Source organism: Falco rusticolus, chromosome 5 (genome assembly GCF_015220075.1).
Source record: "Falco rusticolus isolate bFalRus1 chromosome 5, bFalRus1.pri, whole genome shotgun sequence".
Taxonomy (NCBI): Eukaryota; Metazoa; Chordata; class Aves; order Falconiformes; family Falconidae; genus Falco; species Falco rusticolus.
This window is the reverse complement of record NC_051191.1, coordinates 63,701,328-63,725,416: the sequence shown is the minus strand read 5'-3', so window position 1 is coordinate 63,725,416 and position 24,089 is coordinate 63,701,328. Positions and strand designations below refer to the sequence as shown.

The 24,089-nt window shown below is 42.3% G+C and overlaps 1 protein-coding gene across 1 annotated transcript; it reads left to right on the top strand.

The window, feature by feature from the left end:
• Positions 1–1,096: 1,096 nt before the first annotated feature.
• On the top strand, positions 1,097–23,503 carry MKRN1 (makorin ring finger protein 1). Its single transcript, XM_037388342.1, has 8 exons — positions 1,097–1,397; positions 8,893–9,021; positions 12,772–12,998; positions 19,138–19,364; positions 19,852–20,066; positions 20,770–20,880; positions 21,330–21,468; positions 21,890–23,503. The coding sequence occupies exons 1-8, from the start codon at positions 1,222–1,224 to the stop codon at positions 22,100–22,102; spliced, it is 1,437 nt and encodes a 478-aa protein (XP_037244239.1). The 5' UTR covers positions 1,097–1,221; the 3' UTR covers positions 22,103–23,503.
• The last annotated feature ends 586 nt before the right edge of the window (positions 23,504–24,089 follow it).

Sequence of the window (24,089 nt, the reverse complement as noted above, 5' to 3'; positions counted from 1 at the left end):
CATCTGTCTGCTGAATCCTTTCAAGTTCAACTTTTGGCAATCCTTTTTTCTGATGCATACCTTTATCTTGGTTTAAGGTGCCTTAAAATCGGTATGTATACTTCACCTCCTTTTCAGAGTTCTGTTTGCCCAGGTCACAGTTCTGCACGCTCCAAAGGATGCCAGCAAGTGCATTCACATTACCTCATTGCTCAAGGTCATTTGAGGGCATTTAAGTCATTGTTTCAAGCCAGCCTGACACAGGTTTACCTCTTCCAACCTCCCCAGTGCACATCCTAAAGTCCTGCCATCCTATGATAGTGTCCTACTGTCTACGTTTAGAACAAAGGCTTAATTTCAGTATTTTCTCAAGTGCCCCTTGGCTTAGATGTTTGTTATTTTCAAATAGACATGCACAGCATCAGTAACATTGCACTGCCAGACTTCTCTCTTCACCTTGGCCCTGCGTACCTGTTTGTCACTCTGCCTTTTTGGGCTGTGTCTTATACTTGGCCTAAGACTCCTGGCAGTATGAAGGCAAGGACACAAGGACAACAAACGGCAGTTGCACAACCAGGATTTATTACGGCATAAGGGCGTGCTGTTTCTCACCCCAAACTACCAGACTGAAGTTTCTGGTGGCCTAGTGCCAATTTTCGGTCTGGGCTCCCGAGGCGGCCCTGGCGGGTTTTGGCGCCCCTCGCCCGCCCCCGCAGCCGGCGCCACGCTGCCGTTACGCGTTCTTCCGGCAGGTGCGCGGCCCGTTTCCCGCCGCTGACTAGGCCAGCCCAGCCGGCGTCCCCCGGCCGGCCGCGGGCCGTTCCTGAAGGCCGCACCTCATCAGGCCAGCGCTGCCGCTCCTCGCGGCCGGCTGGGGGCGAGGCAGCCCGAGGCCCACCTGCCGGCCCACGCCCGGCCCCGGTCCCCGGCGGCGCAGTCGAGGCGCCGCCCCCCCCGGCCCAAACGCCCGTTACGCTGCCGAGGCCGCGCGGGGGCAACGGCCGCGGCACCACCCTCCCCGCACGCTCCGCCCAGGCATTCCCCTCCGCCAATCGGAGCCGCTGTTAGGCTGGGGGGCGGTGCCCGCCCCCCGCCGGGACGGGGCGGAGCCGACGCGCGCCTCAGCCGCCCCGCTGTCCGTTGCCGGCCGTCCCCGGCGCCGCCCGGTTGCGCCCCGTCCGCCCGGCCGGAAGGATGCGCTCCCGGAAGTTCCGGTGCTGCCGCTGTGTGGGATAAACAGTAATGGCGGAGGCGGTGGCTTTGGGAACAACGGCGGGCGCCGCGGCGGCCGCCGCGGCCCTGGGAACATCCGCCGCCGCGGCCGCGGGAGCGACAGCCGCGGCTTTCGACTTTGCAGCCGTGCCGCCGCCCGCCATGGGGCTGGGAGGAGGCGGCTGGACCAAGCAGGTCACTTGCAGGTACGCGTTGTCCGCAACCCGGGCGGGAGCGGCCGCGGCCGCCCTGCTCTCCCCTCCCCCTCCGGCCCGCGGCCGCCCTTCCCCCCAGCGCGCGGCCGTTTCCCTCAGCGCCGCGCCCTTCCCCTCCCCCCACGGTCACGTACGCGCGGCGCGGGGCCGCAGCGCCCCCTCCCCCCTGCCCCGCCCCGCCCGGCGCCCTGGGGGGAGGCCTGCGGCAAACTGCGCAGCTGGCCGGGCCGGGCCGCGCCGCGCCCTGCGGCGGCCCCGGGCGGAAGGCGGCGCGCGGCCGGCCTTGTGGGGGATGTAGTGCTGCCGCGGGCCGTTGCGGAAGTACCGGCCTCGTCGGGCGCGCGTCGGGCCTAGGCTCCCCGAGCCGGGCCCGGGGCGGCGCGGGCTGCGGCCTGGCTGCCGCCTCTGCCCTGCGGGACGGGGGGTGTTCCGTGAGGGTCGCGTGTGGCCGCTGACCCGTTGCCGTGCGGCGGGCGGGGGCGGGGAGCGGTGCTGGCCCCTCGTGCGGTGCCGCGGGCCGCTCCTCATTGTGTGGCAATGCGACCGCAGTGGTCGGTGTGAAGGAGACTGTGGGACGGCAGGCCTGCAACCGCCTTCCAGAAAATGCGGTTAAGCAGGAAATGGGAAACGGTTAAAGTTCTGGCCCCTCTGAATAAAATTTTAAAATGGAACTGAATTCGTGACTGATAGAACAATAACTTCTTAAACCAGAGAATGGAAAAAGTCGTGATAGGCTGCGAAATGTGAGGAGTGCTGCTACTTGTGTTACACTAACGTTCTATATGCTGCGTCATTTTCTATTTGTGTTTCTCCTTTAAACTGTATTTCTGATAAATCTTTATATGGGATTATGCAAATCGTACTGCATATTGTAAAGCTTGCCAGATGGGCTATTTTTAAACGTTTATTGCTGTTCTGTTTGCAGGCTGAAAGGAATATAAACCAGTTTTCTGAATACAGAAATACATTTGTCAGTTTGTATGAAAGCAAGCGGTAGTCTAAGATTAGCATCAAGAACCATCTTCTGTTTTTGGGGTTTTTTTATTAATAAAATTGTAAGTTACATTTACCTGAATATGTCCCTGGGCAAATAACTTGCCAAGTCACTTGAAAGCAAAAAGGAGCATCCCTTGGGCAGAAAGGAAGAAGCTCTGTTGTCTGCGTATTTTTCCAGTTGTGCCAATTGCAGATTGAAAGAGCTCTATTAAGAACCGTTGCTTGGCTTTCGCAGGGAACTTGCTTGCTGTGTGTCTCTTTTGTGCTGTTAAATATGCCCTGCAGTTTTTAAAGCATTCCTGTTAACTGTTGGTAACTGGGTTTTTTTTGTTAATGTATCCATTTGATGAGAAGCACTGTTTCTCAGCTCTGAGTACTTCTGCATATAAAGAGTTTTCCCTGTTAATAGCCGGGTTAATATTTGATGTATGGTAGTTAAACATAGGCCAGTGGTGAGGAAATGACCGGGAATGATGCTTAGCTCAGCTTTTAAGTGAGCTGCAAGGGTATAGGTTGGTGTTCCCTTTAGATAGAATGCCTCTGAAGATCGAAAGGCTCAGTTAAGTGAAATGGATTGGGGAGAGATATAGATAGATAGATAGATGTTCTCAGGTAACAAACACAATGAATCAATTTATTGAAGATAGCGACTGCTGTATTACAGAAGCAGTGAAGTTTGGTAGTGTGCAGTGGAGCGAGTCTGTAATGTGTCATGCAGTGAGTCTGTCTAATGAATATATTTATTTACAAACAGGATTAGTGGGAACTTAAAGCTACTCTTCTTTTTAATGGTTAATTTGTTTTAATGGGAGCTTAAACAGCAGTGAGATTTCAGCTTTGGACCTAATGAAAGTCTCTATTCTTTGTTCTTCTTGACTAATCCTCCTAGTTATCCCATTGCTTGCTTGCATATTTTTACAGGGCTATTCAGGTTGTAGGCAGAATAGCTTTTCTCAGGCTTCAAAGTGAAAATAACAACCCTGACTTGAGCTTCTGGGAATGTGTGATAATAACTTTGGTTTTCTAAGTTTAGTTTTAATAGGATGCATTTGTATTCAATCAAATAAATTTATTATTAAATTTTGATTTACATTTGTAAATGAGCTTGAGGATTTAACTGTGAGATGAAGGGGTTGAATTTCAAAACGCAATTATTTTTTTTTGGTAGTAGGTAGAGCAGTTTCTGTTTTGAGTAACAGCACAGTTCTGTTTCTTCATAGGCTTTATTTACTTCAGTCATCATATGGGTGACAGTAAATGCTGCCTGAAAAACTTCGGGGAAATAGTCTCTTCAGTATAAGGACTTAACACTTCATGGCTGGTGAAGTAATACTGCTGTTTCAGTTCTTGCCGCTCCTTTGAATACCTGTTATGGTAAATTAGTTCACTAATGATTTTTACTATGCCAGCGTGATATCCTTGGGATGGTATCTGAGTGAGAGACACAATGACTAAGATGAAGGACTTGAGTTTTTCCTAGACATCTAGTTTTGCAGATGTTACCCTTCTGCTTTTCTTGCAGCTAAAGTGTAGCAATCTCATGGTTAAACATAGGAATGTACCATGTTCCTTAAGAGATGATGAAAAATAGATTTCTTGCATTGCTTCTGTGGTTCAGCAGTGTTCAAGGCTTTTGTAGTGTGTAATAATTTATCCTTTTGTCTGGAATAAACAGGGGAATAAAACTAATTTATAAATACTTTTTATTTAATATTCTGATCCTTTTGTTATTGATATGTTTGAAATGGTAAGAAAAATGTTCTTACCAAGCTTCTCTGTCCTTCCAGTTTCAGAAGGATACGTGGTTTTATTGAGCAGTGATGTAGCAAACATTTTTTTTCCAGAGACTTGACACTGTTAGCTCCAGGTACTTGTATTTTCCAGATGTCTTGCAGTAATGAAGGTCATCAAGTTGATGTAGATATGTTACATTTCACTTGTTTATTTAATACCTGAATACAAATAAAAACCCTTAGCAACTAATTGGTGTACTTTGAAAAGTGGTCTACATGTTTGTATTTTTGCTGTTCTTTCTGAAAACCTAGATCAGGTATTATCTGTCTTTTAATATGAAGACTCTGAATAGGTAAAGTATGGCTTCTTAATTCATTGCAGCTCTAGTCATAAGGTGTGGGGTGCAAACTTCTTAACAGCTTGCTTGTATTGCCCCTTTCTTAGCTGCTCTGTTCTGGATCTCCCAGTAGCTTCTTGTTGAAGGACATTATGGAGAAGAAGGGGCAAGGAGGTAAATGCTTTTGAGACCTACTTTGTTTCTTTTCCTTTTTCTTAAGGCTACTAATTCATGTAGAATTTCACTGGCCACTCACATGGCTGATGGCTCCTGTGCTAGAACAACGTGCCTGGCCTCTTCCCCGCTACCTTCTTCCCTGAGAATTCTCAGTCTGTGTGACACCTGAAGAAGCTAATGACTGCAGCTGGCTGCTGTTCTGAGGTTCCCTGTCTGCCAGTTGTGGCAATGTCTCAATTTTGAGGGAGGTCTGTTGGCTGATGTGACATTCTAATTCAGCAAAACCCGTCGTTTAATAAACAAAAATGGGGTTACCTAAAATCAGAATTAAGTGGACCTGAACAAACCATACCTGAATAAGCAAACCCATTGCAAGCTTCAAAAGCTAGGGAAAGAAGTATTGTGTATTGATTTCACTAATAGGATTACAGTGGTAATGACTTAATACATAGGAGGGAGTATCTGAAAGAAGCTGGTGCTGGTCAGGATTTTAGACTGGAGTTATATGTGTTTTAACACTGCATTGTCTTTTTGATAAAGGCATTACAAATTCTTTTTCTGTAGCTTATGGCAAGTAATAGAAATAATATTCATGTAACAGTGGAAAACAAAATCTTCAGCAGGTTATTATACTTTAAAGCATCATGGAAATCAAGGTCATTGAAACCTGGATAAACTTGGGACATTTTAGGCATTCTAGTAAATGAATTGTAGCACTTGTAACACTTGATCCCCCTACAGCAGTTGGAGACATGATTAGGTTTATGGCCTTGGGCAAGTGTTTTCTCTATACAGTTTCCAAAAAATGTCCACAGGATCTTGTGTACCATTTGAGACTTTCGGATGCATAAAGCCTGATTTCTGTGACCTCTTTTTAAGTACCCCATGAAAATCAGGAGATTCTATTTTGATCAAGGCATCCATAACTAGACATGAATTGAAATGTTTTTCAATGATAAAATGCCAATGCAGGCAATTACTATTTTTGGGTGGTGGTTTTGTGTATTGGTATCACTCATGTTTTGTACAGTTGTGCAATGAACCGATTTGGGGAGATCATCTGGGTTTGGACCCCTGTCAGTTCTCTGGTCTGGTTCCCCATGCAAACTCACCAAATCACACTGGTATATCTGAACAGGAAAGACAAAGCGCTCCACTACCAGAATAAGTGCTTTTTGGATGAGAGCATCACAGGCAGTCGGAGAAGATCAGTTCCAATACTTGATCAAGTTTTGCTTTTTTGAGATGAAATTATATGTATTCTTATTACTTGTCAGAATGCAAATTTCAGGTAGCGTTCTGGGCATCACTGAGTGAGGCAGGTAATTAATGTATTTCTCAGTTTTAAGGATCCTTTTTTCCTGTAATGAGAAACAAGAGACTGGTATTCCTGCTGCGTAAAGTTACAGTTAAATTGAATAATCTGTGTGTGTAAAGGTGCACTCCAACAGAAGTTTTGTTACCTTTCACCATAAGTAATTCACTCTGTTTAATTTTGACATGACCAAAGCACACTTCAGCCAAATGGCACAATTTCACATGTAAGGTGTTAAATTCTTTGTGACCTTAAAGTAAAAAGTCTTACCTTTTGGGTGGGGGCAGAGGAAGGTTGGTGTAAGCCTCAGAGAAATAAATTTTTCTCTCCTCCCACCCCAGCCTTCTCATTGAAAGGGTGCTGAGTTTGCTGTGTAGGATTGCAGGCCTTTTAAAGTGACATGTGGATTAAATTGAGCTTGTGAGTGTTTCAGGTTTTTTTCCCTTCATAGCCTACCATCTTTATGTAATGAATTACAACAACTTTCAGGGTTATACAGAACCTGTATTTGCAGAGGATTTTCTAACATAAGCTGAGAAAGGAGGAAGGGGACTTGGAGTTTCCTCTGTCTAAGCAGCAGTGGGAGAGCCTAATTTTGAGAAGTATTTAGAGTATTTATGTTGACCGAGTACTTTGCAACAGAAGGTTTCACTCCAGGCTGGTGCCTTTCTTTTAGTCACTTACTTCAGCCATGGTGATGTCCCAACGCTTTGTTGGCTTAAGGAGCAGTGTAGCTGTGTGCTGTGGCTGAGCAGTGATCTGATCTAGATTAAAAATAACCATGGGGGCAGCAAAAGGAATGTCAGGTTACATCTGAAGCCATTTCCTGATCTGAGTCAACAGGTGGCTGTGAAATTGCATGCCCCAACACATGGGGGAAGCAATGCTGTGTGGCAATAAGCAAGGGGTAGAGATAACACTTGTTAAAAGAGCAAACGTTCAACAACCTGGATGATTTTTTTAAACCTATTGGTGTGACTCATTTCTTAAGAGCAAGCCAGAAATTGCAGTTATGTTCTGGTTTCATGAGTTCGCGGGTAGTTGTTTTTTGGCTTTGAGTGAGGTAGTCTGGTGTGTGGGTGGTGAAAGAGCTGGGGTTTTCCTTTGCCTTTTTGTTAACAGTGGAAAGTGCTGGTTATGGAGGGTGGGGTTTTTTTTGTTTTATTGTCGCAGCACCTCATTCCTGGTGTGTGATGGCATAGCTGTTTACATCCACCTGGCAGACCTGACTAAGGTACTCCTCTCTCTGGGGAGAAGATCCTGCAGAGCCTCACCTTGGTCTTACACCGCTTATTGTTATGTAGAACCACATTTCCTACCTGGCTACTATGTGGCCTCAGTATACAGGCAGTGGACGGTTTTGAGTGTGGTTTGTAGCCTGATGGCAAGTTATCAGCTGGTGGTTTATAAAACCACTTCAGATGGTTTTGTTCTTAGTACCTTGAATACGCCACTGATTTTGCCTTTGGAGGGTTATCAGCCCTCCTAAAACTCACCTCAGGTTCTAATATCCCCAGTACTGGGTTACAAATGTAGCTCTGCTTATGTCCTTTGGTGAATTGTTCCCTTGGATTTACCTGACTTCTCAAAAATATAGTAGATTAAGTACCTATGTAGAAGTTCGTGCACTTCAACAACTTGATGCCTTTTAAGTTTAGGAATATCAGCTTGAATGTGCTGTTTTATAAAGAGCTATCCTAATCTTAGTTTGGACTGCTGAAAGGTGATCCTTCTGTCTCCTGCTGGCTGTGCTGCTGTGTGGCTGCCCAGTCAGCTGGTTGGAGGACGTGGTTCTGGTGGCTTTGGTGGTAAGTGGTGGAAGTATGCAACAGGAGGAGGGCAGGGCTGCCCCTTTCAGCAGCAAGATAAACTTAGACTGGTGTAATCTGCTTCTCAGTCTTTTCTTGAGTGGTGTTTTGTATGAGACCCCTAACAAATTTTATTGTTTACCAGGTCTTGGTATTTCCAGTGAGTTCAGGGTTTGCAGCTGACTTGGTATCTGGAGGCCAGTGCTTCGCTTTCTAAACCAATGTGTCAGTAAACATGTTGATAGATTCAGTTCTTACATAGGTTTGGAGGTTTAGGGTTTTTTTCTCTTTTTGCTTGACTGACTTCTATGTGGATTGGGATAGATGTAGTTAGGCTTGTGTTTTCAGTTGTGGTTTTGATGTGAACATAGTGAGTACGGTGCCTTGAATTTAAAAACGTTTTAAATGTTAACCTAGAATACACAAACAAGTTGAAAATGACTGTTTGGTTTTCTTGAACAGCTGAGTTTGAGGATGCTCAATTAAACTTCCATTATTTGACATGCTAAAACTTAGTAACTGTCCTCAAAAGCTTTGAAACCATGCAGTTCTTTCAAGACGGGCAGCACAGTGTTGAAGCAGGGTGGTCCTACTGATTATTTGGCTCCTCTGGCAAAAACTAACGTCTATGTTTTGTCAGATGTAATTATCTATCACAAACATGTTTTGCATTCTTGGAGAGGAAATTACTTCTGATTAGAATTATTTACAAATGCTAAATAGATTAAAGCCCTCAGGAAAACTGTTTAGGGTGTGGCTGATTTTGAATCTTTGATTCAGTAGTGGGCTTCTCAAAAGTTTTTGTTGGTGTGAGAACACAGGGGCTACAAATAAAACTTTGTTCCTATCTGCTTTGTCCTTGTCTCTTTCCTCTCTGTGTCATAGCCCAGCATAAGGTTTGCTTTGCAGTTTTTTTCAGATCTTTGTAAGCATTGGTCCTGAATGTGCAGTGCAATTTGCTGGAATAGCTAAGGTTTCATCCTTCCTCAGACATTTACTTGTATGTTTATACTGGGACTTGGTCTTACGCCACTTCTTGATTTACAGAATAACTAGTCATGAAATACTTTTACAGCTTCACTGCTGCTCCTTAATTAACAGTAATCTTGTGTCTTGCAGATATTTCATGCATGGAGTTTGCAAGGAAGGAGACAACTGTCGCTACTCCCATGACCTCTCCACTAGTCATTCTGCTATGGTGTGCAGGTATTATCAGCGGGGATGCTGTGCTTATGGAGATCGTTGCAGGTAAAGGAATGCCATTTACCATCTTTCAGGGGAGTCATTTCAGTAGAGAGCTCACAGAAAACCAGTAAATCTTAATTTTCCTCTTTCATTGCAACTTCAAAAATTTATAAAAATAGCTTCTTTTCACAAACTGCCTTCTCTTGCTAAATACTGTAGTGTTTGCTTTGCTATGCAAATAAATAAGCAAAGGCAAGGCCAGAAGAGAACTGGTTTTTGTAAAAGGGCTAGTTGTCAGGGTTTGTGTGTTTGTTAATGAGTAGATGAATTAATTGAAGTCTGAGGCTACATTCAGACTAGCTGAACTGATGGAACTGACTTAGGTCTGGTAAGTGATCATAAAAGCCTGAACAGGTAAGATTCTCACACACACCACACCACCATGCCCCCCCGTTGTGTGTGTCTTCAGGAATTGCTACTCTGACAGTTGAACTGTCATCTTGGAACTGAAACTGGAGTGGAGTCCTGTAGGTTCTATCGTGTTGCCTGTACCAAATGGCCCTATGTTATGAAAACATGACTTGACTTATACCACTGAAATTGTTAAAAAGAAAAAAATGTGAAGAAAGGAAACTGTTGCACTCCTAGCATAACAAAGCTTTACAAAGGGTTAGGGCTGTGCTCATCATCGTAAGTTCAATTTCTTAAAATTTATCAGGATTTTTAACATTGTGTCTTGCAGCAGCTCTAATACATGATTACCATATGAAATCATGACACTAATATTTAGTTCATAGCTTTACATTCATGTTTAACATATGGCTGCTATGTACAAGAAAGATAACAAAAATAAGCATCTCTGTGGCCTTCTCTCTGCCATTGTTGCTTTCTTGATCATGTAGATCAGTGGTCTCCAAACTTGATCATGCCACCATATAAGTGAAATGTTTTTGAGCACTCCCTATTTATTTGTTTATAGGTTATATATATCTGCTACTTTACTAATATATTATGTACATTATGAAACATACACAAAAATCAGAATTTGAAAGACTGTAATAAATATGAAATAATATTTTATAGATGTTTTGACAGTCTAAACCCATTGTTACTTTCATTGAAAGCCTTAATATTTTTTTTACTGACAGTAACGTTGATTGAGTATGCTTCCATTATTTTTTAAAAACTTCATTTAACATTTTGTAATACAGTGATTTGAAGCTCTTGTTCTAAGTTCAGTTTATTTCAGTACTGGTGTGGTGCTATCTCTGTAACCTTACCATGGAATCCTTGTTTTTTCATTCCAGTGAAAGCAGCAGCTCCTTCAGTGGTTACACTTGAACAATTTTTATTAAAGTTGTTGACTGTTAAGTATCTCTTCCAGTTCATCTTTTTGTCTTTATTAAAGAAGTAATTTGTTGAGAATATATCTATCTCTTCTGGTACGTCTTTTCTTTAGTGGGTCACAAAAAGGTTTATTATTGAAACAGAACCTAGCAAATACCATAAGCTGAGACGTGTTACCAACAACTGGACTTTCATCCAGGTGTGCAGCAAACTTCCCACTCTGAAGAAACAAGTATTAGAAAACATTTCCAATATTCAGCAGTGTTTTCTGTGCATTTCCCTACAATCTTTGCTGACAAAGGAATGTGTTTTACTTTGTCACCATGTTGTTTTCCATAGGTTATTTCAGTAACTTTTACCACAGCAGAAAGAACAAGTAGTCCAATAGTATGTGGCTTTTTGTCTTTCACTGTTATGTAAGAAGTTCTCAAAAGAGGCTTATAAACATTTATTGTGAAGTTTTGTAAAGCACAGGATTGAGTATCGCATGATTTGAAGCATCTCAGAAAAAATTGTAGAGGTTTGTCTTCATGATCTGGGTGTTTAGATTTTCAGTGTCTTGCTAATTGTGATGGCTTCATGCTGCCATTGGCTAATATCCCAAGGCACAATATACACTGAGCCCCCCCAAGTTCTTGTCAGATCTGAGTAAGTTGGCTTTGTCTTTATTTTGCAGCGTGGCTGATGAAGAGCTCATAATAGAAGTGTTAGCTCTAACATTTCCTGGTTGTTTGCTTTTGCTCGCATTACCAGTGTTGTCTTCAATCCACAGGAATCTTTTTAAGCTATTTGATCAGACTTTGTCAGGGTTAGTTTAGGTAAAACAAGATAATCTGTCGATCCGTTCAATTGAGCACAAGCAGACTGCATTGTGTTGCAGTATGCTGAAAGTGAACGAACAAGTGAGGGTGCATCTGCCCCACTGTGTGGTGGAACACCCACTTGTCCTTCAGGACACCTTGCACATACCATACTTGAGATCCTCTGACATACAGACTGAGGACATTGCTGTTAATTTTTATGTTAAATATTAGTAAAACTTATTTTTTAGGAAAAAACTTATTTTTTTAGGAAAAATGACAGGAGTTCTAGTATTTTCTTCCTGCACCCCAATGGGTTGTCTTGCTTGCCTCATAGGGTGCTTGCATACCACTTTAAAGGCCACTAATATAAAGGTCTGAAGGCATGACTTTCAAATTTGTGCTTCATAGCTTCCTTAGGATTTCAAAGCTGACATTTCATTGGGAGCATTTCTTTAATATGCAAGAACTGACAAGTTGTGGATGCCCCATCCCTGGAAGTATTCAAGGTCATGTTGGATGGGGCTCTGAGCAACCTGATCCAGTGAAAGGTGTCCCTGCTTATTGGGGAGGGTTTGGACTAGGTGATCTTTGAAGGTCCCTTCCAACCCAAGCTGTGTCATGGTTTCATTTTTCATGATTTCATGACACTGTTGGCTTCAGTCTGATACAAGGTTAATTAATCACAGTTGTTTAAAAGCTACGTGTGATCTCCAAAAATTCCCTCTGTTTGTCCTGGAAATCAGTCAGCAAGTGTCTTAAGACTTCAAAGGTACACCTGTAATTTATTTTCCTATGTAGTCTACTAGTTGCTGGAAGACAGATTTTTGAGGGAAATAGCACTTTTCTGTGGGTGGTAGGGGATCAAAGAGTTCTGAGCATAGTTTTCCACAGTAAGTTGAAACTGGCATTAGAAATAACTACTAAAATTCAACATAAAATCTGAATGAGGAAAGACGCTCAGGTAGAGAGGAAGACTCATTTCTGTTGGTGGGGATCTCTGGAGCTCTGCTGAAGGTTGAGCAGTTTAGGTCATATTTCCTAAGGCATTGTCCAGTCAAGTTTTCATTATGTGCAAGGATGAAGGTTATGCAGCTTCTCGGGGCACCCATTCCAGTGTTTGACTACTCTCACAGTGATTTTTCGTTTTTTCCCCCCTAATACCTAATTGTAACTTCCGATTTTTTGGCTTGTGTGTACTGTTACCCTATCGCTGCACCTCTGAGGAGAGTCTGGCTGCATCTTTCCTGTGGCTTCCCATGAGGTAGCTGAAGACGGCAGTTTCTGCTCTTAGTCTTTTCTTTCTAAAGCTGAATGAACTGATTAATCTCATTTGGTAATACTACGCATGTGTAATAGGTACATGACCAGTTTTGGACATAACTCAAGTTCATTCTATGTCAGTTAAGTAAGAATTGTGTATGCTGCTCCGTTTCTTCCAAAATCATTGAGAATCTTACTGTTTTCTTAAGCAGTGCTGACAGATTACACGAGTGGAAGCATGTGTTGATAATGGGTCATCAGTGGCTTTCTCTTTCAAGCCATTTCTAGGTTTTCCTTCTGAATGGTGTGTTTACATCTTAATCGGTTTATTTCCAGTACCTTGAGCCACTTAATGGAAGTATTTTTTTGTGAAGAGTTGACATGATGTGTTTTAACGTTTTAGATATGAGCACACCAAGCCACTGAAAGAGGAGGAAATGACTGATGTGGACCCAGATGCAAAAATTTATCCCTCGGTATCCTCAGACTTTGCATCACTCCCTGAAACAGTTGAAGAATTTATTGCTGAGATGGAAGATGAAAATGCAGATCTGGCAGCTGCAGGAGTAGGTGCTGAAGACTGGGTGAATGCTGTAGAGTTTATCCCTGGGCAGCCATACTGTGGACGTGGTAAGCTGATCATGGGTTAACAATAAATTTCTGTCATGGGTTGACAATTTATATGTAATGCATTTATTTTAATGCATTTGAGTACAGCTGTTCATACTTATTACTCATTTCACGTGATCTGTCCTTAACTTATGCTTGAATATTCCAATGTGAATAGTTGGACCATTCCATATCAGTTACTACTGCTGTCCTTACGTTCCAAAACCAGCTATCCTTAAAGACAGTCTCTGCATAACTGACTTCCTCTTGTTATGGCTCTGAATGACTTGGGAGAATATCCTTCTTTGAAGTTTAGTTTGCATATGTGATAGGAGAAGAAAATACTCGGGGTGCAGTTCATAGCGCTGCTTTGGAAAGATAATCTTGCCTTTGTTTTTGGGGTGGGTTGGTTTCGGGGGTTTTTTTGTTGTTTTTGCAGTCTTTTAAAGGTTCTTCCAGTGGACGTACAGGTTCCTCTAGAATGAATTGATGCCTAATGCTTGCTTTCATTAATCCCCTGGCAATTTGAACCAGAGGTTGAAAATAATTTATTCTAGTTACCTTTCACATGTGACAGCTCATGTTGAGAATGAGATTGAAGAACCTCAATATGTGGACCATACTGTTTGAGTAGCATACTTGTCATCTGCTTTCCCTGCAGAAAGACAGCACAAAGATTTAAACTTTTCACTTAAAAGTAGGCTGAAGATGTTTACTTTAGTGTAATTTCTGATTATGTGGCTCTCTAAAACTGAAGGCTTACAACCATGAGTACTCAAATAATGGTTGAATCCAAAACGGACGCCTTGTGTCCAGAAGAGTTTGAAGTTGTTGTACAGTGTTCAGATTACACTACTTTGTCTCCACAGCAATACTTGGATTCTCACATCTGAAAAGAGGATTACATTCTCAATATTACAGGGTGCTGCTGGAGCCTGTTGTGATCTGAGTTGAGGAAAGGTGAAGAGGAAAGAAATGGTCGAGTGACATTTTGCTAGTGTTGTTGAGAAGTTTGATTATGGAATTTGGTCTATCTGTGAGTTGGGTATAGTGCAGAGGAATGAAAACTTGTCTTCTACCTGTTAATATGTCACCTTGTCTCATAAGGGATACAGCTTCTTTGTACATTGAGACAAAGGATCTTTGTTTTTTACTCTTTTAATCAGAATAGAATAATTTAGGTTGGGAGGGACGTCTAGATTTCATCTAGTTGATTTCCTGATCAAAGGAGGGTCAGCTATGTTGGGTTACCAGAGTCTTTGTTTAGTTGAATCTCCGTCCTTGGAGATGTTCAAAATGCCATAACTGCTGGGCAACCTTTGCAGTGTTTGACTTTTTTTCCACAAGGAAAAAGTCTTCCCTAGTATGTAATTGGATTTTTCCCTGCCTCAGCTTGCCTTCTGTGTCTTGTCCTGTGAACATCTGAGAAGAATCTGGCTCTGGTTTTGTGGTTTTTTGTTTGTTCGGTTTCTTGTTTGTTTCATTTTTCCATTAGGTAGTTGAAGATAGCAATAAGACTGCTTCTTAGGCTGAACAAGTCTGGTTTCCTGAGCCTCTTTTTATGAGCTTCAGACCCCCCCTAATGGCTGGGTGGCTCTTCACTGGAATAAATTCATTGCTAGTTTGAATAGCCAGAGATCTTTCAAGTACACCTGCTTCTCATAGGAGAGCTGGTGCTTTCTCCTAAATTTAAGTGTTAAAGGTTTTCATTATACCTTTAGCTTGCTCAGTTTTACTGAAGCTGTTTCTTTTTTAGAGGGTCAGGCTTATTTTCATGGAAACTTGGGGCAGCCACAGATTAAGTAACATTCTCTTCCGAGTCTTGTTTCAGATTATCTTTTTTGTATCCTTTGAAATTTGGTGTGTTTTAATGTACAAACATACTCAGCTGTTTCTGTTCTGAACAGTGCTACATGATGCTAATTCCCCTGGTGACTTCTTAAAAGCTGTGTTTTAAAAACTTTTTTGAAGCCACTGTCTTGATTAAGCTATAAAAGTGAAGAACCTTGCTGTAGTCATCAGGAATATGTGTGCAGTGTGTTCCACAGTGTATATGTTAAAGCCTTACAGATTACTCTTGTTAAATGCCTGGAGAAACGTACAGATGCTTGGAAACTTTAAAGTGGAACCTGTTTCACAAGTTAAGCTAGAAGCCTATGTGTTTCAAGTTGTCTTACAAATGGTGCAGATTCAGGGTTGGCAGTTCAGCTATGTGCAGCTTGGGTTGTAACGTTAATCTTTTACTATGAGACAAGACATTCTGCTAATGCAAATGATTCTCTGATTTGGGACTAAACACGATGTCTTGAAGATGACCTTGGGGCCTAGCAAAGAAAATAGGGACAATTCTTCAGGTAATCGCTTGTTTGATGTACAGATGCACCGCACTTACACATTTGTTCTGCTGCTACTGCTGCTAGATGTTCTGGAATAATCGAGGGAGAGTAGAAAGGCAGAAATAAAAGAAACACTGAATTGGTTTGCTGTTGCTTGCTGCTACAAGATGAATGCATTTGATGCTACCAGGTGTGTTCTAGAGTGAAAGGAGGTGGTGTGTGAATTGAAGGTAATGAACTGGTTTTTCCAGTAGTATGAATTTAACCCTGTGTTTTGCTGCATGACTGGATACTGAATAAAAATGGACTCCAAATATAAAAAGAAATGTAGTTTATTATATTTGAATATAATAAAGGAAAATATCATGCAGTATGATAAAAGGAAACAGTACTAGTTATTATGCACAGTATGATAAAAGTAATAAGAGCATTGTAACACTTCACAGTAATGATGTGATGCAGTAATTAAGAAAAGGATGCATCACCAATTACCACCTTCATAACATCATCCAGGCCCACACTTCGGCTGGGAAGCCCCATTGCAGCCGTGCCAGGAGTCTCTCGGTAACTGGGAAGTTCCTATGTGATGCATCCACCTGTGGGTGGGGCTTCTGACCCAGTCCCAGAGCTTGCCCACCTTTATACTCGGTGAAGACAAAAAAGCTTACATACCTAGTGTGTGCAAGCTTTTAAGTTTGTGCCAAGTGCAGACATGCACTGTCTCATGATCCATAAGGTCCACACATGCCAAGGACATTGGCCAGATGTCCGAGCTTGGTCAAGTTACTGTCGTTGACACAGCTGCACAGAATATTTGGATGGATGGTCCTGCTCACATCCTGCTTGTTCAGGGAGCCTGGAATAAGCACCACCTGTCAGTTTCATTAAATGTGATTTATAAATTGTCTTTGAGCTCCTTGAGTTCACTGTCCAAGTTAATCAATTCCTAATTAAATATCTGATCAAAGACTTTCATAAACAGTATTCAATCATCAGTTAATCAACTTTCACCACATCCTGTTGACTGAGATGGGCAGTGAGAAGACAGGGATTGGGTCCACCTACTGGATGGTAGTGGTTTTTGAAAGCAGCCGAGTTGTAGAGACTAAATGTTATTCAGGGATGTTGGATTCAGGGCTACTGAGGCAGTGAAATCTTGCGAGTTTCTCTAATTTTGCTTTCAAAGAGGAAGCAAAACTAGCCGATACAGTGCAGTAGATAGAGGAGACATGCATGCAGGGCTTTAGGTTATGGAAGCCAAGATATTCAGAAATGGAAATACTAATGTAATTTGTATTTCATAGAAAAACAACACTTGCTGAGGGGAAGTGCTGGAACAGCACGAAGACTGGGACTGGAAAACTGGTGTTGCTTTCTGCATGTTTTTCCCTCTCCTACCCTCTCATACTGTAGAAGTACCTAGAGCCATTATTAAAAACTGACGTGCGTGGATCTGTATCTTGTTTTCTAGATGTCTATAGTCACTAAGAACTGATTGGACTTTTTTTGTGCAAAGATGGTACTGTGGACTGGGCTAGAATTTGGTAGCTGTACTGTGCCTGTTGACTTAAGTAGTTATTGTTGGTTTGTTTAACAGCTCTGTACTTTGTACTTTTTTTCTGCCAAGACGTGAAGCTCTGCCCTCTCCTTCAGTGGACCAGCATATGGGTTTCTAAGTCAGTCTCTGGAAAGGCATGTGTGTGTGTGAGACTTCGAAGCATTTATTCTCAAAGAACCTCAAGTAATATGTGTGTCCTATGAATAAAACCCTTGTGAATAAAGTTTTGACAAAAAATATCCTTGGGGGGGAGTGCAGGTGACTCTGGAAAAATTCTCTATTAAGAGAAGCTTCAAATGTGCCTCCTCTTTCATCAAAGTATGCATTTTCCAGGGATATAGGATTGCCTTAAGCAAAGATCTTCTTGCCAGTCCCATTAAAAGAAGTACTGTATTGCTCGGTTCTTTTGAAACTTAGCTGCATTTGTCTGTCTAGTAGGCTTCTGCCCATCCCCATACTATGATGTATCAAACTCACCTTCCCTGGTAAGGGTCAAACAAGATTCCAGAATCATGTGAATCAATTAGGTACAAAAATCTGTAACGTTAACCAGAAAAAAAAGCACTTGCAGAAATGACAGCTGAGGGAATAGAAGCTGACTGGTAGTTGTGGTTGTTGTTGTTACTTCTTTTTGAAATGGAGACAAGGATTTCAAATTGGGGGGGTGGGCGAGATTTCAGTTTTTCATGTTGTGTTCAGCTACTCAGAAGAGTAGGTAGAGCCTAGTATATGGTTGTTTGTGAACTGGCATCAAGAAAATTAACTGGAATTCATGGGGGAGAAGAGGTAATGAAGATTTTTTGCTTGGGAGTCTTACCAAAAAACGAGGTTACAGTTGACTTGTTATTCTGTTTGTTCACTTGCTTTTGAAAAGTATGTTTCCAGCAAACAGACTGATCCAGGATCAGTGGCGAGTGACCTTTAAAATCAGAGACTGTTCTAGAAGCAGATTCAAACTTATTTTGAGAGCTAATATTTTCCTCTGCTTCAGAATCTTCCATATTTGCTTATCCCCCAAAACTATGACCTCTGAGGGACCTGCTTTTCCTTTTTCTCTACATGTCCAAAAGCTAACAGGCTGACTGACACATGCTTATTGTATCTCTTTGCTCCATGGAGATGAAAACTGCGAGTGTACAGCTTCTCCAAATCTAGTGCTCGAATGGCCTAAAACAGTTACACTTTTTTTATAGTGGTATTGACTTTACTCTTGTAACAGGTACTGGTTGTGTAAATGAAGTCCAGTTTCTCTTCGTCCTGGTATTTATTCTGAATATAGTAATACTTTGTTGTCCTTCTGTGTGTGTTACATCTTCAGTTTCAAACTGACTGCTCTTTGTCTTGTAACTTAGTTTATCATCCTGCTTTATAGAATGATCTCCAAAGGCTGTTTGAGCTGACACAGACAAGCATATGTTCAAGAGGCATGGGGAGAAGTGTTAAACAGCAGCTCTCTAAATGGGGAAATGATATGAATTTCAATTCAGTTTAGAATTAGATAAAGGAGTTTACTTAGGATTTTGCGAAACTGAAGGCCAGCTTAGAATGTAATGAAGACACCCTGAATTTCAGCTTCTTAAAGCTAGGTTTACGTGTCTGACTGATAGACCAGATACCTGTTTAGGATAGTCTTTTTGGCAGATACCTAGAATTGAGTTAGTTGGGTGAGAGAAGTGGATGCAGCTTTTGTATAATTCATAGAAACGCATGGGTGTCTAGAAGTGAAAGTCTGATGTTCAGGCTGAACAGTGACATGCTAATTAACCTGCACATAAGGAGCTACTGGTGTTTTATAATGCTGGATACACCTTTATTGCTTCAACTGTGTAATTTATGGGAAAAAGCCTATTAACTTAGCCAATATGAAATCGATTCTCAAAGCAGTGAGAGATTTGTAACCTTAATTGTTGCTGAACCAGAGTTTGTATATGAATGCCTTTACGCTGCTGTGAGGACTAGTGAGATTTTTCTAGTGCAGACCTAGTCTGTAAATGGATCTGAATCTGACCACTGAAACTTTGACAGCTTTAATCTTGTCTGGGTTGAAGGATGAAGAAATTGGTCATGCTTTCTTGAGTGGGAAAATAACTGTTAGTTCAGGCTGAGAGTATGTGAAACTTGGACTGAAATGAACCTTGGTTGTTTATATTATTCTATTTGGATAACTTGAGCAGGGCTACCCGAAGATTACATTAAAACAACGTATTCTTGCTCCCAGTGATCTAAATTTGAATGTATTGCTTACTGTCCTTAATTCTCTTTCCAGCTGCTCCTTCCTGTGCTGAAGCACCCTTGCAGGAAATGGTGATTGAGGAAGAATATGAAAAGCAGCAAGCAGATGTGGAGATGAAGAAGGAGCTGTGCCCCTATGCTGCAGTAGGAGAATGCCGTTATGGAGAAAACTGCGTGTATATCCATGGGGATGTGTGTGATATGTGTGGGCTGCAGGTTTTGCATCCAATTGATGCTGCGCAAAGATCCCAGCACATAAAGGTAAGCAAACAACTGTCTGGTGTTAAACAGCTTTAAGTTATTGCTTCCTAGCTCCCTACCATCACTTATCACCAGTTCCCTTTCATTCGAAGGTGCATGCAGGTCAGGCAGTGAATGAAATTCCTGTTGTAAACTGGACTGTTTCCTGTTAGGGCCATAATCAAAAGGAGTTGAGTTTCCTTATCTGTGCTGGGAGAGCAGTCTGCTTAAAGATACTAAAGCTTTGTTCTTTGCCCAGTAAAGCTGGATGGTCTTTCAGATTGCCTTTTTCATGTTTAAAGGCAGTGCGTGAAGAAAGGAATTTGAACTCTGAATTGATTGTTCCCCACTATATGAGCAATACTTTTTGAGGATGAAGATTTTTCAGCTTAATCATACTCCGTTTGTTATGCAAAACAGCAGAGTATAACTGAGCTTAAAAACCTGCTTAGGGTTCACCAGATGACCAGTTGTCTCTGTAGTTGTTCTCTTTGTCTCTCCTTTTCAGTCTTGCATTGAAGCTCATGAGAAGGACATGGAGCTTTCCTTTGCTGTCCAACGTAGTAAAGACATGGTGTGCGGGATATGCATGGAAGTGGTGTATGAGAAAGCTAATCCTAGTGAGCGCCGCTTTGGGATCCTCTCCAACTGCAGCCACACCTACTGTCTCAAGTGCATCCGCAAGTGGAGGAGTGCTAAACAATTTGAGAGCAAGATTATAAAGTGAGGCACTTTCCCATTTCGATTGTGCTTTGTTACTGTGGAAGAACTTAGTAACTTGTGACAACTTGCAACAGACTTCCAGATGCAGACTGTATTTAATGCGTACTAACTAGTTTGGAAGTGGAATAATTCTTAGGGGTGACATTTACACTCAGATTTGGTTAACGAGGATTAAGTTTGCAAAACTCACGTAATGGTAGCAAATAACTTTCATTTATTTAGTAGCATGTTGTCCAATGGTTACTGTTTTACATTTTGGACATCTAGCCAGGAACCTGAAAACAGGTTAACCAGTTCAGAATGTATGCTTCTTAATTCATTACTGACCTAGATCATTAATCAGTTGACAGAACATTTCTCCATTTAAAGGCTGTTCTAAAAAAAAACCAACAAAGTTCCAATCATATAAATACAGAAATCATACCAAAATAAATGTATTTAATTCTAAAGAAAAAGGAGTTGTGTGAAGTGTTATTTCAAGCTTTTCTGAGACAAGCTGACCAGCTGCCATTGCCATTGAGTTCTTGAAGGAGAGAGTTTAGGCTATCTTCATGTGTAAGAGAGAATCTAGATTGAAAAGCTCATACAGCAAGTGTGTGGGTACAATATATCTTTAAAGATGGATATATGCCATGACTTGTTATATAGGGGAGAAAGCGCCCTGTAATGTGGAATTTTGCAGCACAGTCTGTTCATTCCCCAGGTCCTGCCCAGAATGTCGGATCACATCTAACTTTGTCATTCCAAGTGAGTACTGGGTGGAAGAGAAGGAAGAGAAGCAGAAACTCATTCAGAAATACAAGGAGGCAATGAGGTATGAGTACTGCAGCCTTTTGGCAAGTTGAGACTGCAGAGATAAAGGCACATCCGGAGAAGAAGGGTGTGGATGTAAAGCCCTCTCGCACCTCCTTTCCACCACCACGTGTGAAGTGCGTCCTTGCCTATTGGCCCACAGATGCATGCAACCATACAGTCGCAAAGCTGTTCCTGTGTTCTTTGACCTCCGTTTTTCCCTTCTATCTGCAAAACACTGGTGGTGTAGCCGTAAGGTAGTACGAACTTGTGCACTGCGAGCCATCAGTGTCCCTGTGCATGCATCGGCCCACACACTGTAATACATCATTTCTGCACATAGGTGTTACACTGACAAAATGCCTTCAGCTCCAAATGGTACCTGAGATCTTCTTGGACTACAGGTAAATGCAATTCTGAAGTCTGGTTGGGGTCTGCTGTGAGTAAGGGTTGCGATATTTTCCTTTCCAGCAACAAGCCATGCAGGTATTTTGATGAAGGCCGTGGGAGCTGTCCGTTTGGAGGGAACTGTTTTTACAAGCATGCCTACCCTGATGGCCGCCGAGAGGAGCCACAGAGACCCAAAGTGGGAACATCAAGTAGATGCCGGGTCAGTGCTGCTGTTTTTTGTCCTTTCTATACAGAGTGCAAGAGGGTTTTGCGTTAAATCAGCTGCCTTGAGAAGAGGAGAGGGAAATGTTGGCTTTTTTAATTTCTGCTAGACCTCTGTAAAGGTGAATTTGAAGGAGGCAGTGGTCTGAAGATTGTGAATGCTGGAGGCTGAGATGGAAAGAGTAAATTTTTAAAACTTTCCTAGTAGTACACAAACATACTGAAGTAGAAATGTTGGTTAGCATTAGTAGGTTGTGTAAAGGGTGAATTCTACTGGAAGTCAGTATCTCCCCAGAAGAGAAACATGATTTCTTGCATGTCAGAAAGTACACCAGGGGACTGAACCATGTCAGCCTCTGGGAAGACTACTACCTTGTGCTGCTTGGTCACCTGGGGAAATACTTGTGTTCAATTCGCAGGCCCAGCGAAGGAATCGGTTCTGGGAATTCATTGAGGAGCGGGAGAATGGGGATCCGTTTGAGACCGACGAGGATGAGGTGGTGACCTTCGAGCTTGGTGAGATGTTGCTTATGCTGTTGGCAGCCGGAGGTGACGATGAGCTAACGGATTCAGAAGATGAGTGGGACTTGTTTCATGATGAGCTGGAAGATTATTATGACTTGGATCTATAGCACCTGTCAGTGGCATGTGGACTGTTGTCTTGGCTTCAGGCAGTAGCTATTACCTGTGGTGTTGTGGCAGTGCCTGTGTTTCTCCTAGGCAGGCCGATCAATTCCAGGTGCTGTTGTAATAACTTTTACCCAGGGTCTGTCTCTTCCCATCCCCTCCCATCCCCTCCCACCCCAGGAGTGTTGTTTTTCCTCTGTTTAAACAAATAACAAGAAATAAATCTTTAAAATGTTAGTTTTTGTAAAAATAAATTTAACTGTCAAACAGTTAGCTTAGGTTTGTTGCTTCATCTGTGTACCCAACAGAGTTCACCCAGTTCCAGGGTTAAAGTGTTTACAGGACTTCCACACTCATTTTGAAGAGCCCAGATACAAAAATGAGCAGTGGCCATGCAGTGGGGATGTAAATTGGCTGATGGCCTTTCTTCTGACTTTGTACTGGTATTTCTGACTTCAGGCCAGATAAAAATACTCTTTCTGGCATCAGCTCCGTTCCAGCCCCCTCATGTACACATCTTCATTTGTGATTTTGGTCTCTTGTTTACTTGCACATTACTATTACTACTGTGTAACCAGAACCAGGTGTGAATGTTCTGGGTTTTTACTGTGTTTAGCATGAAAGGAAGATGTCTTTGTGAAAGGAGAACTCTCTATGTGTATATACAGATAAATGTAGAGTTGGACCTCAAGGATGGGGAGACTCTGTGTACATTAAAATAACAAAACCATCTTTCATCCCCTCTTGGTGCATGAAGTCTAGCCTCCAATTGGACATGAAACTGGTTTAGCGGTCTCAGCCCAGTCTGTGGCAGTGATCTTAACTAACTATTGCTTAACTTAATACATGGCACTCCCTAATACACCAGCTCTCTTTCATGTGTATGATTAGGGTTGTTCAGGAGCAGAAATCCGGTTAGCCAAGGTGGGGTCAGAGGAATAACAGAGAAGCCCCTTTAGCTTTATTGCTCTGTAAGTTTTAGAACTTGGTGTAACCACTTAAGCTGTAAGCTTTGCTAGGAAATAGCTGTGCCTCTCAGCTGGTTTGAGGTACACGTGCCTCTTGGCATCTGAGTTGGGCAGGTTGCCTGGTAAAGCTGCTCAGTTTATGTGAGTTACTGCTTACAAAGGCAGTCATGCAGTTTCTGGCTGTAATTTGCATTGAGAAATTACTTTGCCACCAAAGCCCCAGCACAAGAATTTTAACCTTGCATTACATTATTGCTGTTTTTTATTGACTTGTGGATGCCCCGTGATCTGTTCTCCTGCTGCTCTTGTCCCCTAGACTGCCTCTCCTTTCACTTTTAAATGGAATGAGAAATTGTTCTGAGGTCTATAACGTATTGTTTTGCAGCTGCCTTTTGTAAGAAGCACTTTTCCCAAATAAAAAAAATCAAAAAAATTAAACAGAAGCCTGTCTGTTCTTTTAAGTTTGAAGCTTCTGTGTTTTCAGCTTGATTTGTGTGCATGTGTGTTTCTGTAAATACAAAGGCATTTATGCCACTTTTTCTTAACTCCTGCAGGATCATGTCACACTAATACAGAATTTTACCTTGGTTGTAACCTTTCCAGCAGAGCCTGTAACATAAGGAATGCATTCTGAACAGACAGCTGGGACAGTTGAACTGTTGAAGGAATATACGGGGCCTTTAGTGGGGAACAGACATGGCTTGCTTTCTCCGAAGTAAGTCCCGCACTGTGGTGTTCACTTTATTTGTCCTAAAGAAGGTCGATTGTGGTACATATTCTGTTGATAGTTTCCTGTTGTAATGCTGTTTGGACAGCCAGTCCAACCATTGCTGCAGGCCACTTCCTGAGAATCCACATGCTTTAAGCTTGTGTATATTCAGAAAGAGGCATTCTTCTGCAGAATTACATAAAGTTGGAAGTAAAATACTAGACACATAGTCAACCGTAAAGTTTAACCGAACAGTCTAAAACCATCATTGGTTGGCTGGTTTATTTTTCCCAGAGGCAAGTAGCAGAGGGCGAA

Excerpts from the sequence above, each read along its gene's own strand:
- MKRN1 (XM_037388342.1), top strand. The coding sequence starts at position 1,222 with ATGGCGGAGGCGGTGGCTTTGGGAACAACGGCGGGCGCCGCGGCGGCC. Across the intron at positions 9,022-12,771 it reads GCTTATGGAGATCGTTGCAG|ATATGAGCACACCAAGCCAC; the intron begins GTAAAGGAATGC and ends TTAACGTTTTAG. Across the intron at positions 20,067-20,769 it reads TTTGAGAGCAAGATTATAAA|GTCCTGCCCAGAATGTCGGA; the intron begins GTGAGGCACTTT and ends TTCATTCCCCAG.